The sequence below is a fragment of the Salmo salar genome, chromosome ssa19 (genome assembly GCF_905237065.1).
Source record: "Salmo salar chromosome ssa19, Ssal_v3.1, whole genome shotgun sequence".
NCBI lineage: Eukaryota > Metazoa > Chordata > Actinopteri > Salmoniformes > Salmonidae > Salmo > Salmo salar.
In genome coordinates, this window is record NC_059460.1 from 53,465,939 (window position 1) to 53,483,231 (window position 17,293).

A 17,293-nucleotide genomic window follows, 5' to 3' on the forward strand; every position below is an offset into this window, starting at 1 on the left:
AGATTTTTTAACATTTTTATTTCACCTTTATTTAACTAGGTAGGCCAGTTGAGAACAAGTTCTCATTTACAACTGCGACCTGGCCAAGATAAAGCAAAGCAGTGTGACACAAACAACAACACAGAGTTACACATGGAATAAACAAACGTACAGTCAATAACACAATAGAAAAAAATCTATATACAGTGTGTGCAAATGAGGTAAGATTAGGGAGGTAAGGCAATAAATAGGCCATAGTGGCAAAGTAATTACAATTTAGCAATTAATCAATGGAGAGATAGATGTGCAGAAGATGAATATGCAAGTAGAGATACTTGGGTGCAAAGGAGAATATATATATATATATATATATATATATATATATATATATATATATATATATATATATATGTATATATGGGGATGAGGTAGTTGGATGGGCTATTTACAGATGGGCTATGTACAGATGCAATGATCTGTGAGCTGCTCTGACAACTGATGCTTAAAGTTAGTGTCTCCAGCTTCAGTGATTTTTGCAGTTCGTTCCAGTCATTGGCAGCTGGTAGAGAACTGAAAAGAAAGGCAGCCAAAGGAGGAAAAGACTTTGGGGGTGACCAGTGAAATATACCTGCTGGAGCGCGTGCTACGGGTGGGTGCTGATATGGTGATGAGTCAGCTGAGATAAGGTGGGGCTTTAACTAGCAAAGACTTATAGATGACCTGGAGCCAGTGGGTTTGGCAACAAATATAAAGCGAGGACCAGCCAACGAGAGCATACAGGTCGCAATGGTGGGTAGTATATGGGGCTTTGGTGACAAAACGGATGGCACTGTGATAGACTGCATCCAATTTGCTGAGTAGAGTGTTGGAGGCTATTTTGTAAATTACATCGCCGAAGTCAAGGATCGGTAGGATAGTCAGTGTTACGAGGGTATGTTTGGCAGCATGAGTGAAAGATGCTTTGTTGCGAAATAGGAAGCCGATTCTAGATTTAATTTTGGATTGGAGATGCTTAATGTGAGTCTGGAAGGAGAGTTTACAGTCTAACCAGACACCTAGGTATTTGTAATTGTCCACATATTCTAAGTCAGAACCGTCCAGAGTAGTGATGCTGGACGGGCGGGCAGGTGCGGGCAGCGATCGGTTGAAGAGCATGCATTTAGTTTTACTTGCATTTAAGAGCAGTTGGAGGCCACGGAAGGAGAGTTGTATGGCATTGAAGCTCGTCTGGAGGTTAGTTAACACAGTGTCCAAAGAAGGGCCAGATGTATACAGAATGGTGTCGTCTGTGTAGAGGTGGATCAGAGAATCACCAGCAGCAAAAGCGACATCATTGATGTATACAGAGAAAAGAGTCGGCCCGAGAATTGAACCCTGTGGCACCCCCATAGAGACTGCCAGAGATCCGGACAACAGGCCCTCCGATTTGACACACTGAATTCTGTCTGAGAAGATGCGTCACTACAGCCCCTGGTTCAAATCCAGGCTGTATCACATCCGGCCGTGATTGGGAGTCCCATAGGGCGGTGCACAATTGGACCAACGTCGTCCCGGTTTGGGTAGGCCGTCATTGTAAATAAGAATTTGTTCTTTACTGACTTGCCTAGTTAAAGGTTAAAAAAAATATTGTGGCTGGCGATGTAACATTTTTAGTCTGCAGTTCAAATGAAACATCAGAGTAGCCAGTATAGTAAGCACAAACTATTCAGCAATGAAAACCTTTTCTTCTAAAACATGTTACACTATTGAATAATGCAACCAAACCATATTACACTCTGAATTAAAAAAGCAATTCACAAGCATGTATATGCAGACAACTAAAAGGTTTATTTTCTTATCTGTGGGCTACACTGATTACATTTTAGCTTCAAGGCAAAAGCCCAGAGTTCGTTGCTATAATAGCATGTCTTCAACAAGTAACATTAGCCTATCAAAAATGATCGATTAACCCTCTCATACGAATATAAAAGTACAGTAGGCCTAGCTTACAACATTACAACAAGCCAGGCTTCATTTTGATCAATATCATGCAAATCATTACATGTGGTAAAAGCAAATTGTGACTGAAAATCTGGGTATAAGTGAATTCACCTCAACAAGCTCTTTTATTTGGAAGCCCATACCCCGTGATGTAGTGGTACCTGGAGAAGAGGGTATACTCAGATTTTGCTAAAATGTACTCTGTACTCGGAATTACCTAAAATGATAAATCCCATATTGGTCTTTCACAGTCAGGCCAACACAAGCTGTACTGTGCAAGTAGACTAATAGTAGGCCTACTATTGAGACAGATAAATAAGGCTGTCAACTGGATGTTCTATGTCCACAACAATGCTTAAACCACATCATGAGACCGCCTTTGAGGTCTGGGAAAAATCGAAGAAAATGTAATTCAAGTGTGCAGGCACCTAGCACTGTTGTTTGGTTATCAGTGTTTTTGTAGCACACATGAAATGGAGTTTGCAAAACAAATGGCTACTGGATTGATACAAATAATTATGATATCATTCTGCCTACATAGGCTACTTTGTAGCTAGTTAACATAACATTTAGGTTTTTGGGAAAGCCTTTCCAGTTATCACAAGTCGGCTTGGCCTATTAACATCTAGCTATATTTTTCCGGTTCCTTAATTGCTTGAAACCTGGATGTTTTGCTTCATATTATGAGGCATGCGGAGCCAAAATCCGACCATAGAAATGTTGAGGGAAATATTTTATAAACACTTCCTCATATGCACTCTCCTGACTGTTCTATTGGTTTTCAAATCAACCTTCATTCATAATCTAGCAGCCAAAGGCATTATCCTACCCACTGGGCACAGACATCAATTCAACGTTTGTTGCAAGTTGGTTCAATGTTATTTAATTGAAATGGCATGTAAACAATGTTGATTCAACCAGTGTGTGCCCAGTGGGAAGTCATATTAGTAATCCATGATAGTTGTTGCATCTTTAGATCTCCCAACTTTGCCATTTTCAAATGGATATTTCCATCTCTGTCCATTAAACTGGTTGCATGTGCGGTACAGATTTTAAAACATGTTTTCCCGTAAATTGTATTTTGGAAGGCTGTATTTTGGAGGCTATATACAGTAGCGAGGCTATAACAGTAGCGGGGCTATATAGAGGCACCAGTTAGTCGGGCTAATTGAGGTAGTATGTACATGTAGGTATGGTTAAAGTGACTATGCATATATGATGAACAGAGAGTAGCAGAGCGTAAAAGAGGGGTTGGGGGACATACACAATGCAAATAGTCTGGGTAGCCATTTGATTACCTGTTCAGGAGTCTTATGGCTTGGGGGTAAAAGCTGTTGAGAAGCCTTTTGGTCCTAGACTTGGCGCTCTGGTACCGCTTCCCATGCGGTAGTAGAGAGAACAGTCTATGACTGGGGTGGCTAGGGTCTTCGACAATTTTTAGGGCCTTCCTCTGACACCGCCTGGTGTAGAGGTCCTGGATGGCAGGCAGCTTAGCCCCAGTGATGTACTGGGCCGTACACACTACCCCCTGTAGTGCCTTGCGGCCAGAGGACTAGCAGTTGCCATACCAGACAGTGATGCAACCAGTCAGTGGCTCTCGATGTTGCAGCTGTAGAACCTTTTGAGGATCTGAGGACCCATGCCAAATCTTTTTAGTTTCCGGAGGGGGAATAGGCTTTGTCGTACCCTCTTCACTTCTGTCTTGGTGTGTTTGGACCATTCTAGTTTGTTGGTGATGTGGACACCAAGGAACTTGAAGCTCTCAACCTGCTCCACTACAGCCCAGTCAATGAGAATGGGGGCGTGCTCGGTCCTCCTTTTCCTTTAGTCCACAATCATCTCCTTAGTCTTGGTTACGTTGAGGGATAGGTTGTTATTCTGGCACCACCCGGCCAGGTCTCTGACCTCCTCCCTGTAGGCTGTCTCGCCGTTGTCGGTGATCAGGCCTACCACTGTTGTGTCGTCTGCAAACTTAATAATGGTGGTGGAGTTGTGCCTGGCCACGCAGTCGTGGGTGAACAGGGAGTACAGGAGGGGACTGAGCACACACACCGTGGCAGATGTGTTGCTACCTACCCACACCACCTGGAGGGTGGCCCGTCAGGAAGTCCAGGATCCAGTTGCAGAGGAAGGTGTTTAGTCCCAGGATCCTTAGCTTAGTGATGAGCTTTGAGGGTACTATGGTGTTGAGCTGTAGTCAATGAATAGCATTGTCACGTAGGTGTTCCTTTTGTCCAGGTGGGAAAGGGCAGTGTGGAGTGCGATAGAGATTGCATCATCTGTGGATCTGTTGGTGTGGTATGCAAATTGGAGTGGATCTAGGGTTTCTGGGATAATGGTGTTGATGTGAGTCCTTACCAGCCTTTCAAAGCACTTCATGTCTACGGACGTGAGTACTAAGGGTCTGTAGTCATGTAGGCAGGTTGCCTTAGTGTTCTTGGGCACAGGGACTATGGTGGTCTGCTTGTAACATATTGGTATTACAGACTCAATCAGGGACATGTGGAAAATGTCAGTGAAGACACCTGCCAGTTGGTCAGCACTTGCCCAGAGTACACGTCCTGGTAATCTGTCTGGCCCCGCGGCCTTGTGAATATTGATCTGTTTAAAGGTTTTACTCACGTCAGCTACAGAGAGTGTGATCACACAGTCGTCCGGAACAGCTGATGCTCTCATGCATGCCTCAGTGTTGCTTGCCTCAAAGCGAGCATAGAAGTGATTTAGCTCATCTGGTAGGCTCGTGTCACTGGGCAGCTTGCGGCTGTGCTTCCCTTTATAGTTTGTAATAGTTTGCAAGCCCTGCCACATAAGACGCGCATCGGAGCCGGTGTAGTACGATTCATTCTTAGCCCTGTTTTGACGCTTTGCCTGTTTGATGGTTTGTCGGAGGGCATAGCAGGATTTCTTATAAGCTTCCGGGTTAGTGTCCCACTCCTTGAAAGTGGCAGCTCTACCCTTTAGCTCAGTGCAAATGTTGCCTATAATTCATGGCTTCTGGTTGGGGTATGTACATACAGTCACTATGGGGACAACGTCCTCGATGCACTTATTGATAAAGCCAGTGACTGATGTGGTCTACTCCTCAATGCCATCGGAAGAATCCCAGAACATGTTCCAGTCTGTGATAGCAAGACAATCCTGTAGTTTAGCATCTGCTTCATCTGACCACTTTTTTATAGACCGAGTCACTGGTGCTTCCTGCTTTAATTTTTGCTTGTAAGCAGGAATCAGGAGGATAGAATTGTGGTCAGATTTACCAAATGGAGGGCGAGGGAGAGCTTTGTACGCGTCTCTGTGTGTGGAGTACAGGTGATCTAGAATTTTTTCCCTCTGGTTGCGCATTTAACATGTTGATAGAAATTTGTAAAACTGATATAAGTTTCCCTGCATTAAAGCCTCTAGGAGCGCCCCCCCCAAGAGTACCGTATGAGTATCTTTTCAATTACAGACGCGAAGGCCTACATGATCAATCAAATCCCATTTTATTTGTCACACGCGCCGAATACAGTGAAAGGCTTACTTACAAGTCCTTAACCAAAAATGCAGTTCAAGAAATAGAGTTAAGAAAAAATGTACTAAACAAACTAAAGTAAAAAAAAGTAACACAAGAAAACTACATAACATTAACAAGGCTATATACAGGGGACGCCAGTGCCGAGTCAATGTGTGAGGGTACAGGTTAGTCGAGGTAATTTGTAAAGTGACTATGCATAGATAATAAACAGCGAGTAGCAGCAGTGTAAAAATAAAGGGGGGGGGGGTTCAATGTAAATAGTCTGGGTGGCCATTTGATTAATTGTTCAGCAGTCTTATGGCTTGGGGGGTAGAAGCTGTTAAGGAGCCTCTTGGACCTAGACTTGGCGCTCCTACCACTTGCCGTGCGGTAGCAGAGAGAACAGTCTATGACTTGGGTGACAGGAGTCTCTGACAATGTTTTGGGCCTTCCTCTGACACCGCCTAGTATATAGGTCCTGGATGTTAGGAAACTTGGCCCCAGTGATGTACTGGGCCGTACGCACAACCCTCTGTAGCGCCTTGCGGTCAGATGTCGAGCAGTTTCCATACCAGGCAGTGATGCAACCGGTCAGGATGCTCTCAATTGGGCAGCTGTATAACTTTTGGAGGATAGGTTGTACTCCTGGCACCACACTGCCAGGTCTCTGATCTCCTCCCTATAGGCTGTCTCATCGTTGTCGGTGATCAGTTTGCTGACCACTGTTGTGTCGTCAGCAAACTTAATGATGGTGTTGGAGTCGTGCTTGGCCACACAGTCGTGGGTGAACAAGGAGTACAGGAGGGGACTAAGCACGCACCCCTGAGGGGCCCCAGTGTTGAGGAGCAGCGCGAAAGATGTGTTGTTGCCTATCTTTACCACCTGGGGGTGGCCCATCAAGAAGTCTAGGATCCAGTTGCAGATGGAGGTGCCCAGTCCCAGTGTCCTTAGCTTAGTGATGAGCTTTGTGGGCACTATGGTGTTGAATGCTGAGCTGTAGTCAATGAACAGCATTCTCACATAGGTGTTCCTTTTGTCCAGGTGGGAAAGAGAAGTGTGGAGTGCGATTGAGATTGAGTCATCTGTGGATCTGTTGGAGCGGTATGCAAATTGGAGTGGGTCTAGGGTTTCCAGTATAATGGTGTTGATGAGAGCCATTGACCAGCCTTTCAAAGCACTTCATGGCTACCGGTGTGAGTGCTAGGGGGTGGTAATCATTGAGGCAGGTTACCTTCGCTTTCTTGGGCACAGGGACTATGGTGGTCTATTTTAAAGATGTAGAGGTATGACTGACTTCGTCAGGGAGAGATTGAAAATGTCAGTGAAGGCACTTGCCAGTTGGTCCGGGCATGCTTTGAGTACACATCATGGTAATGTGTCTTGCCCCGCGGCTTTGTGAATGTTGACCTGTTTAAAGGTCTTGCTCACATCGGCTACGGATTTGTCTGCAACCCTTCATACAGCGAGCTTAGTTTTTGTCTAATCGGAGTTGTTGTCTCTTTGTCTGTGTAAAGGGTTTTAATGTTTTCATCCTCCCTAGGGATAGGAGTTTTTCCAGGTGTTTTTTACCATATGACCTTATTAGAAAAATGATCTGGTCCCATCATAGCCCATATAAAACCGTTTTTTACATCTGATTAATTACTACTAGTGTCCAGAGTTGGTTAGGTTAGTCTACTACCAGATCAGGAAAAACTCTGGGCCCCAGGAAAACAATTCCCCCCCGCAGCACTATGGGACCTATGGTGCCACCTACAAATGAAAAAACATATCCTATTTGTATGAACAAAAACATTTGGGTGGTGGGGATGGGCTTCCATAGTTTTACATGGCTCAGTACAGCCGGCAGCTACAGCGACGATTTCAGAGTGTAACAGGTTGTTTCCTGCAATTTCTGGTAAAATCTCAATAAAAAAAGTATAAAATATTAGTAAAATCTCTATGCATTTCACATGTTACAAAAACATTGCTCTGCTGTTGTCACGTCCTGACCAGTTAAGGGTTATTTGTTGTTGTAGTTTGGTCAGGACGTGGCAGAGGGTATTTGTTTTATATGGTTCGGGGTGGTGGTGTATGCAGTAGGGTGTTTTATTTATGTATTCCGGGGTTTTTGGGCACTGCTCTGTGTTTATGTATTTCTATGTTAAGTCTGTCTAGTTAGTTGTGGGTATAGGTTCTAGGTTTGTTTTCTATGTATAGTTAATTGGGGTTGGACTCCCAATTGAAGGCAGGTGTGTTGAGTTGCCTTTGATTGGGAGTCCTATATAATAGGGTGTGTTTGTCTTTGTGTTTTGTGGGTAGTTGTATTTCGCACTGCTAGTCTTCATTTAGCCTGTGAAACTGTCCTTCGTCGTTCTTGTTGTTTTCTCGTGTTCAACGTCATTTAATAAATTAAGATGATGAGCACCAACTCGCTGCGAATTGGTCCACGTTCTCAGATGACGATTTCTCTATATCGTCGGAAGATGAAGAAACTTGTGACAGCTGTAACCATTTACAGTGCCTTCGGAAAGTATTCAGAACCCTTGACTTTTTCTACATTTTGTTACGTTACAACCTTATTCTAAAATTGATTAAGTAAAAATACCCAATAATGACAAAGTAAAAACAGGTTTTTAGACATTTTTGCAAATGTATTCAAAATAAAAAACAAAAATACCTTATTTACATAAGTATTCAGACCCTTTACTATGAGACTCGAAATTGAGCTCAGGTGCATCCTGTTTCCATTCATCATCCTTGATGTTGCTAAAACTTGATTGGAGTCCACCTGTAGTAAATTCAATTGATTGGACATGATTTGGAAAGGCACACACCTGTCTATATAAGGTCCCACAGTTGACAGTGCATGTTACAGCAAAAACCAAGCCATGAGGTCGAAGGAATTGTCCTTAGAGCTCCAAGACAGGGTTGTGTCGAGGCACAGATCTGGGGAAGGGTATCAAAAAATGTATGCAGCATTGAAGGTCCTCAAGAACACCGTGGCCTCCATCATTCTTAAATGGAAAAATTTGGAACCACCAAGACTCCTAGAGCTGTCCGCCTGGCCAAACTGAGCAATCGGGGGAGAAGGGCCTTGGTCTGGGAGGTGACCAAGAACTCGATGGTCACTCTGACAGAGTTCTTGAGTTCCTATGTGGAGATGGTAGAACCTTCCAGAAGGACAACAATCTCTGCAGCACTTCACCAGTCAGGCCTGTTTGGTGGAGTGGCCAGACGGACACCACTCCTCAGTAAAAGGCACATGACAGCCCCTTGCCAAAAGGCACCTAAAGACTCTCAGACCATGAGAAACTAGATTCTCTGGTCTGATGAAACCAAGATTGAACTGGCTTGAACCTGGCACCATCCCTACGGTGACGCATGGTGGTGGCAGCATCATGCTGTGGGGATATTTTTCAGCGGCAGGGACTGGGAGACTAGTCAGGATCGAGGCAAAGATGAACAGAGCAAAGTACAGAGATCCTTGATGAAAACCTGCTCCAGAATGCTCAGGCCCTCAGAATGGAGCGAAGGTTCACCTTCCAACAGAACAACGAACCTATGCACACAGCCAAGACAACACAGGAGTGGCTTTGGGACAAGTCTCTGAATGTCCTTGAGTGGCCCAGCCAGAGCCTGGACTTGAACCCGATCGAACATCTCTGGAGAGACCAGGAAATAGCTGTGCAGCAACGCTCCTCATCCAACCTGACAGAGCTTGAGAGGATCTGCAGATAATACCCAAGATCTGCAGATCATACCCAAGAAGACTTGAGTCTCTAATTGCTGCCATATGTGCTTCAACTAAATACTGAGTAAAAGGTCTGAATACTGGGGTCTGAATACTGGAATACACTGGAATACTGGAATATTGAATACTGGTAGGAGTGTTGGCTCAATGAGACAATTCTGTTCATACAACCCTGCTTCAAGGGACGTAACTGTCAGACAAATGTCGAGCGGTACCTCCGCTGATAGCGGTCAAGACGTAGCAAGTACGCAAATGTATATTTGAGTAATATGTGTAGACGACGGTATTTTTACCAAAAGTGTAGTAAGTGTGAAGAGGCTCTAAGAGTGTACTAGAGAAAGGGAGGTCAAAGGTGAGAATGAGAAACTGCATTGCATGCTATTTGTTAAGCTAGACCTAATAAAACTAATAGCAAATTGCATTTACATACAGTATGTACAGTGTCTATAGTAACCATGAAAATTAATATCCTGTCAAATTCCAGCCTTGAATTCAGGTGGAGGAGCTGAGACTTTGTAATAATTACTGTCTCTACTCAGAGTCTTGATGTGCTGTACCTGGCAACCAAACTGCCTTTAGGGGTCTTTATTGACAAAGGTCCTTTGTATGAGGTTCTGTAATGGAAACCTGAGTTGGTCCCCACCAATGTGCAGTCTAGGGAGCCATCTTGGCTACCTGATAGCCTATCACCTGTCTCCTCAGTGGAGCAGAAAAGAAAATCGCCATCAGTTTCTCAGAGGTACCCTATCATTTCATACATGCATGTGTACACAAACATGCTCAAAGTAAATTCACACACTTGTGAGAAACTCGAAACACACAGGTAGGCTGCATCCTAATAAGGAATACATGTTTTCATGCACTCATATACAGACTGGCATGAATACGCAGGCGCACACACTTACACACGCTCATCTACAGAACACAAATCCACAGATCCACATTTACACATCCACCCACTACCCCATTGGCCACTGGGAAATATGCAAAGGAGTATGCAAAGTGCAGAGGAGAGCTGCTCAATGTAAATTTGAATAGGGAGAGTGAGCAGAGTTGAGCCAAGGCTTCCCTTTAAGCACCTTGTTATTGGAACCACTTACAGGACATCATCCTGATGTCTGCAGTTAAGATTCTAAACTGCTTCAGTTTCAGCACTTAACCCGATCGTTATGTAACATATAGGTTGTTCATGGAATATTAATCCCGAGCGAGCACACGCATGCAGGCACACACAGGAACACACGCACACACACACACACACACACACACACACACACACACACACACACACACACACACACACACACACACACACACACACACACACACACACACACACACACACACACACACACACACACACACACACACACACACACACACACACACACACACACACAAACCCGCAGTGCCACCCTTGTAGGTGATTGACAGCTGACACTCTGGTATTGTTTAATAGTGTCTAATCTATTAACACTGGGACAGGCTGGCCGTGATGGTTCTACAGCCGCATTTCACATCTTCATCTGTAGATCTAGAAGTACAGGTTTTGCTGCACCCCAACCAGCCTGCTTGGAATGCAACCAGAGTAGGATGTTTGGCACAGCAGAGATTTGCTATGCACACTCAGCATTAGATGAAGAGGGGGTGGATCCGTGGGTGTCGGGTAAGGGTGTGTGTGGAGGGGAGGGGGGGTGTGTAGGGGGATGATCTGTCTTTAGTGTTCTCTCCGCAATAGAGTGATGTAGCAAAAAAAAGGCTCATTCTCGTACAGAGGAACATGTGTGCTTATGCGTACTAAGACGATGTACAGTAGATGTGACACACGTGGACATGCTGGACGATGTTGGATCGTACAGCAGATGTAAAACCCACGGACATGCTGATACGTATGTTATAACACACCAGACGCACGCACGCGCGCACGCACGCACACACGCACACACACGCACACAGGGAAGTGCACCCTGGTTTGACAGCATATCAGTTTGCACTGGCTGTATGCAAAGCTCTTGAGCCTCGACACCTGCCAAGTTGATTCATTACATTAAAAACTCTGGTTTCTAGACGTTTATTCCTAGCTGGCCACCCATAATGTCCCCCCTCCCTCCTCACCCGGTAACATAATTTCTGAAATTGAATTGGCTACAATGGGAAATAATAGTAATCACAAACCGCAGTTGGGTTCACAAGTTTGGACAGCACAGTACAGCATAGTACAGTACAGCACTGTAGAGTACAGTAAAAAAAGAATATAGTTCAGTACAGTACTGTACCCTAGAGTAGAGTTCAGCACAGTACACTGTAAGCACACTAGAGTTGAGTACACTATAATGTACTGTACTCTATCTACTGTACTGTACTGTACTGAACTTTACTCTGTACTGTACTGTACTGTACTGTACTGAACTCTACTCTGTACTGTACTGTACTGAGCTCTACTGTGCTGTACGTTGATGTCCGAACTTGTGAAACATTTGATTGGTTCAGATTTGGTCCGGTCCAAACCAACTAAATGTGGTCTTGTTTGGGGGCAGAACTCATTAAAATAGTAGCCAGTGTCTAGAATAATACCCAAATATGCAACAAAGGATATTTCATATTTATGACTACAGTAAGTGCCTATCAAGTGCCAAATAAAGTAACAGAGTTGATCATAACGGGGTTGACCGTAACACGGTTCATGATTTCATCTTAAATCAGCCATGAATCCCCTTGTGACAGGGGGAATAGAAGCTTGGGAATAGAAGCAACGGGGAGTGTCAATTGAATACAAGCTTCACAAAAAAAATGAAATTGTTAAAACATTTACAGCCTATTTATCTATGGGTAACAGGGTGAATGCATTATGCTCGACACAGTTTTCTACAACAAAACACCAGGAAATGGCCAAAAAGAGTACAATCAGCTTACCTGCTTTTACACTATAATTTGACTATTAGACAGACGTTCAATGTTCCTTTAGAAAATATTTTAAAAGGAATAGTTTCAACGAGAGATCAGTTCACGTCACAGGGTTGACCTTAAAATGACGGACAGATGTAAATGAATCATTGAAATAAATATAAATATGAATCTTCAGGAGTGACTTTGTCAAAGCAACAAAATAACTAGGGCTTTACAATAATGGTGAAAACGTGGAGAAATGTTGGGGTTAAGTGGGTTAAAATAGTCCTAAAAGTCACAGAGGGTGCACGGAGGAACATGTCAAAATGCTGAATTTTGGCACTTAAGCAAGTCTTTATTAATTAAAAAAATCACATTGATTGAATTCTCCATGTGGTCTATATTAAAGGGGCCTTCATTTAATATAACAGGCTTTTAAAATGCAATATTGGTGCACAATTTCTACTTAAAATACAGTATCAAAGGGACACAAAAGGCACTCATTTCGTGGAACGACCCAAATTGAACCTAACCATTAGAGCCATTATACTTGTGGAGTTCTGAGAGAATTCTATAGAAGTAGGCTAAGAAATTTAGTGAATACTTTCTCGCAACAATCCAAAAAAGGCAAAAAAAACGTGTTATTTTCCTGAAGAGAATAAGCATCTCTCCCCATGGTGAGTCACTTGGTTAATAAGCTAAAGGCCACATCTCATCCTCATGTGGTGGTATGACTCAGGTAATAGAGACATGTTCCTGACAAAGATCTGACTGTGACCTGAATGACACACACGTTTCTCTCAGCAACACCATTTTCAGATATCATTTCTGTCCAGTCAGTTAATCGCATTCTAGACTGCTTTGAATTACAGGGCCAGACATCGAGTAACACTAACCATCAGGCTGACGTATCAGTATCATAGTATGATTGTCAGTTTCATCTGGCAGCTGCAATTGGACATTGATTGACATGTGCACAAACCAACTACTGTGCTACTAGTAATTGATCACTGATGTAATTTCTATAAAAAAGTCTACTTTTTCTCCCCAATTGGTAGTTACAGTCTTGTCTCATCTCTGCAACTCCCATACGGACTCGGGAGAGGCGAAGGTTGAGAGCCATGCGTCCTCCAAAACACACTGCTTCTTGACACAATGCCCACTTAACCCGGAAGCCAGCTGCACCAATGGGTCGGAGGAAACACCATACAGCTGGCGACCATGTCAGCATGCACTGCATCCGGCCTGCCACAGGAGTCACTTGTGCGCTATGGGACTAGGACATCCCAGACGACACTGGGCCAATTGTGTGCCGCCCCAAGGGGCTCCTGGTCACGGCTGACTACGACAGAGCCTGGACTCGAACCCAGAATCTCTAGTGGCACAGCTAGCACTGCGATGCAGTGCCTTAGATCACTGCGCCACTCGGGAGGCCCTTGAATAAGTCTACTTAACCAACTTAGCCTATATCAGAATGTTAAACTGACATTGTGGGTAGGTTTTTAAAGGACACAAAGTTAGCCAGCTGTCTTCTCTTTCACCATCTATTTGTTACTATATCTATGATGCAAATCTACAGGACAAATACATACAGCACCAGTCAAAACTTTGGACACCTACTCATTCAAAAGTTTTCCTTTAATTTGACTATTTTCTACATTGTAGAATAATAGTGAAGACATCAAAACTATGAAATAACACATATGGAATCATGTAGTAAGCTGTCATCAAGGCAAAGGGTGGCAACTTTGAAGAATCTAAAATCTAAATTATATTTTGATTTGTTTAACACTTTTTTGGTTACTACATGATTCCATATGTGCTATTCCATAGTTTTGATGTCTTCAGTAGTTTTCTACAATGTAGAAAATAGTAAAAATAAAGAAAACCCCTTGAATGAGTAGCTGTGTCCTAACTTGACTGGTACTGTAGGTCTGGAATGAGGATGCGGCAGTCATCGTCATTCTATAACTTATCGCACCTGTAAAGGAAATAGATGTGCGAGAGACTAAAAACAAGAATGCATGAAATGTTATAGGCCTATCATGGCACTGACTACACTGAGCAACAGATCAAACATAGCTGAGATATCAGGGAGAAATATGTTGACCCAATTGGTTTTTGGCTGTCAACACCAGTTGTTCAGTCACAGCCTGGCCCTATTAGATATTTTTGCAGATAAGGACCAATAGGCCCAGTGAAGGGAGTAACACAAAAATCAAGTTATGGAGTTGAGGAATGTCCAACTTGTCATCAATTCTGTTACGGAATTATCATTGAGTAATAGGGAATGTTAGTGTTAGATGGTTAGGAGGTGAATGGCTGGATTTACTGTTAATATTACTGCAGTGATACTGACGGACCCCATCTTTTAAAAAGTGGATCGCCTAACGATGTAATACTGCAGTAGTAGATATAACAAACCAAAACTAAAGCTATGAACGTGAAATTGTACAACTAATTGGGATTAGGGGATTCACAAATATCGGGGCACTGCAAACTTGAATGAAAAAAGAAACCGTATGTCACAGGGTCACAGTTAATGTAGTGTAACATTTGTATATGACTACCTTTTATTATACCGTTTCCACTGCTAATATGGATTAGAACTTCCTCTTTATCCATTCCCAACTGACCTTACAATGAACTCAATACTTCTGTAAACCAGAGAATAAAGGAATTCTTATTTATCTTTCCACAGTCACTTTATGTACCCTGCTCGTTGATAAGCCTGTCCTGGGGATGTGCACATTTTCAAAATGTTCAGCATTCTTTGTTTCTTTGTATTGGGTTTCTGTTTGGGACTGTGTAAAAGAGAATGTGTGCCCTCACAGGCTCCATATACTGTGTGTGTGTGTGTGGGGGGGTGGGGGGGGACGGGGACTCACCAGCACCACATTGAAGCGCTCGTCTAACTCCTCTTCGGCCGGCATGGGAATTTTGGGCCCCACCTCCTGTTTCTGGGGGGGTTTCTGAGCCTGGGGGAAACGACACTGTCTTCCCCTCCTTCCCCATTGGAAACTCCATACTCCCAGCTGCATTGCCCATGATTACACAGAGCCAGGGACTCTACAGCTACTTCCACACAGACACAAACCCTAGTAATCCAAACAGGAATCCAGTCCGACTCCACGGTAAAGACAGCACTGGAACTCAAAATTTGTGCTGAACAAAACGTATCCTTCCACTACTTTTCCTGTTGAGATGACACTCCCTGTGGCATTGACTGGCGACCGTTGAGAATTTCCATGAACCCAGGGGAAGCAGGCCAGCCAAAAGAATCATCTTCTCCAATGTTCCTGCTCCTTCATACTCTCAGACAGGGGAAGTGATGATGCAAAATGACTCAGACCTGTCAGTAATGTCCCTGTGCGCCATGAACAACCTTCAAGAGATTGAGAGATAGAGGGAGAGCAAAAGAGAAAGAGGAAGGACACAGGAGAGTTTGAGCGTGACACTCCTAGTCCTACCACAGCTGCAGAGAAGCCTTGAACAGAAAAAGAAAGGATGAAAAGTGAGAAGGAAAAAAACATGAATAAAAAAAGGTAGAGCTCCTGTGTCTTCCTGTGAAGGAGAGGTGCAAAAACTCCTATGCAGAGTACCCTAGTTCCTGAGTGGCAGCAGTAGCTGGCAAAGAGACCTTGGGGGACTTATAGGTAGGAGGTGGGGGCCACTCTCTTCTGAATGGTGCCCACACACGATGCTGGGGCTAAATGGTCTCCTGGTAGTCATAACGGAGAAGGAGAGAAGAGGACAAGGAGGCAGAGGTCCACAGCCAACTACTCTACCATCCGAAGCAGGGACAGACAGAGAGGGGAGGCAACAGCAGCATAGGCAGCTCTTCCAGAGAGAGAGAGAGAGAGAGAGAGAGAGGGAGGAAAAGGAGAGTGATGGTGTTTCCTTGGTCCTAGTGCCTCCATGTACAGTTACAGGGGACTTCTCAAAACCAGAGACTCTGTGGTGTGTTTTATTACAGAGACCGAGGGAAGAAGGACATAATGAGATGGAGAGAACATCCTTCCCTTAGATGACAAACAGTTGTCTTCAATGCAAATGTCTTACAGTGGCTGTTACAAGTCCAGCATTGACTCTTTAACATCACCAAAAGGTTACAGTCCTGTATCAACTTCTATTCATTTTCTTTTGAGATTTTTATCCTACGTGTGAGCTGAATAAAATACCAACAAGGGAATGTTCTATTGCAGTAATAAGTTGAAGCCTGCCTTGCCAGAGGTACAGTGGAGGTACTGCATAACTTCTACAGCTTCTACAGGTCCCGTGTGGCTCAGCTGGTAGATCATGGTGTATGCAACGCCAGGATTGTGGGTTTGATTCCCACGGGGGACCAGTATGAAAAAGTATGCACTCACTGTAAGTCGTTCTGGATAAGTGCATTTGCTAAATGACTAAAATGTAAGCTTGTTGAACATGATCTAATGTGGCTCAAAGCCTTATTTAGGCTAGTGTATTACATCATTGGAAATCTCATAATGCCCAACGTCTATAAAAACAGCCCCATGATGTGAGGTTAGCTAATGTGTAACTCAAAACAGGATCCAGGTTTAATGCGAGTCATAAGTTCTATAGCAGTGACATAACTGTTGATACCTGTATTAGGTGCTGCTCATGGTAGGGATAGGGCAGCTAATGATCCAGGCTTACTACTGGTGTGTTACTGAAAGGTCTATTACCTGGAAGCAAGGCTTTAATAAATGTTATATTGATACCTGTAATAATAAGTAATAGTAAAGTAAAGTAGTAGTAAAGCTTTAATGAGTGTTATATTGATACCTGTGATAATAAGTAATAGTAAAGTAAAGTAGTAGTAAAGCTTTAATAAATGTTATATTATCTTTAGTATAGTAGTAAAGCTTTAATGAGTGTTATATTGATACCTGTGATAATAAGTAATAGTAAAGTAAAGTAGTAGTAAAGCTTTAATGAGTGTCATATTGATACCTATAATAATAAGTAATAGTAATGTAAAGTAATAGTAAGTAAAGTAGTAGTAAAGCTTTAATGAGTGTCATATTGATACCTATAATAATAAGTAATAGTAATGTAAAGTAATAGTAAGTAAAGTAGTAGTAAAGCTTTAATGAGTGTCATATTATACCTATAATAATAGTAATAGTAATTAAATAATAGTATAGTAGTAAAGCTTTAATGAGTGTTATATTGATACCTGTAATAATAAGTAATAGTAATGTAAAGTAATAGTA

At 43.1% G+C, this 17,293-nt stretch overlaps 1 protein-coding gene across 4 annotated transcripts in view; it reads right to left on the reverse strand.

Annotated features, from left to right (window-relative positions):
* Positions 1-15,917, reverse strand: part of LOC106579340 (formin-like protein 1) — a 50,849-nt gene extending 34,932 nt beyond the window's left edge. For 2 of the 4 annotated variants that reach the window (XM_014159175.2, XM_014159177.2), the window contains exon 1: positions 14,960-15,917. In XM_014159175.2, coding sequence (XP_014014650.2) covers positions 14,960-15,112 — 153 coding nt within the window. In that variant the 5' untranslated portion in view covers positions 15,113-15,917. The remainder of the gene's footprint in view (positions 1-14,959) is intronic. The other 2 variants (XM_014159179.2, XM_014159174.2) reach the window with 1 other exon arrangement.
* Between the last annotated feature and the right edge of the window lie 1,376 nt (positions 15,918-17,293).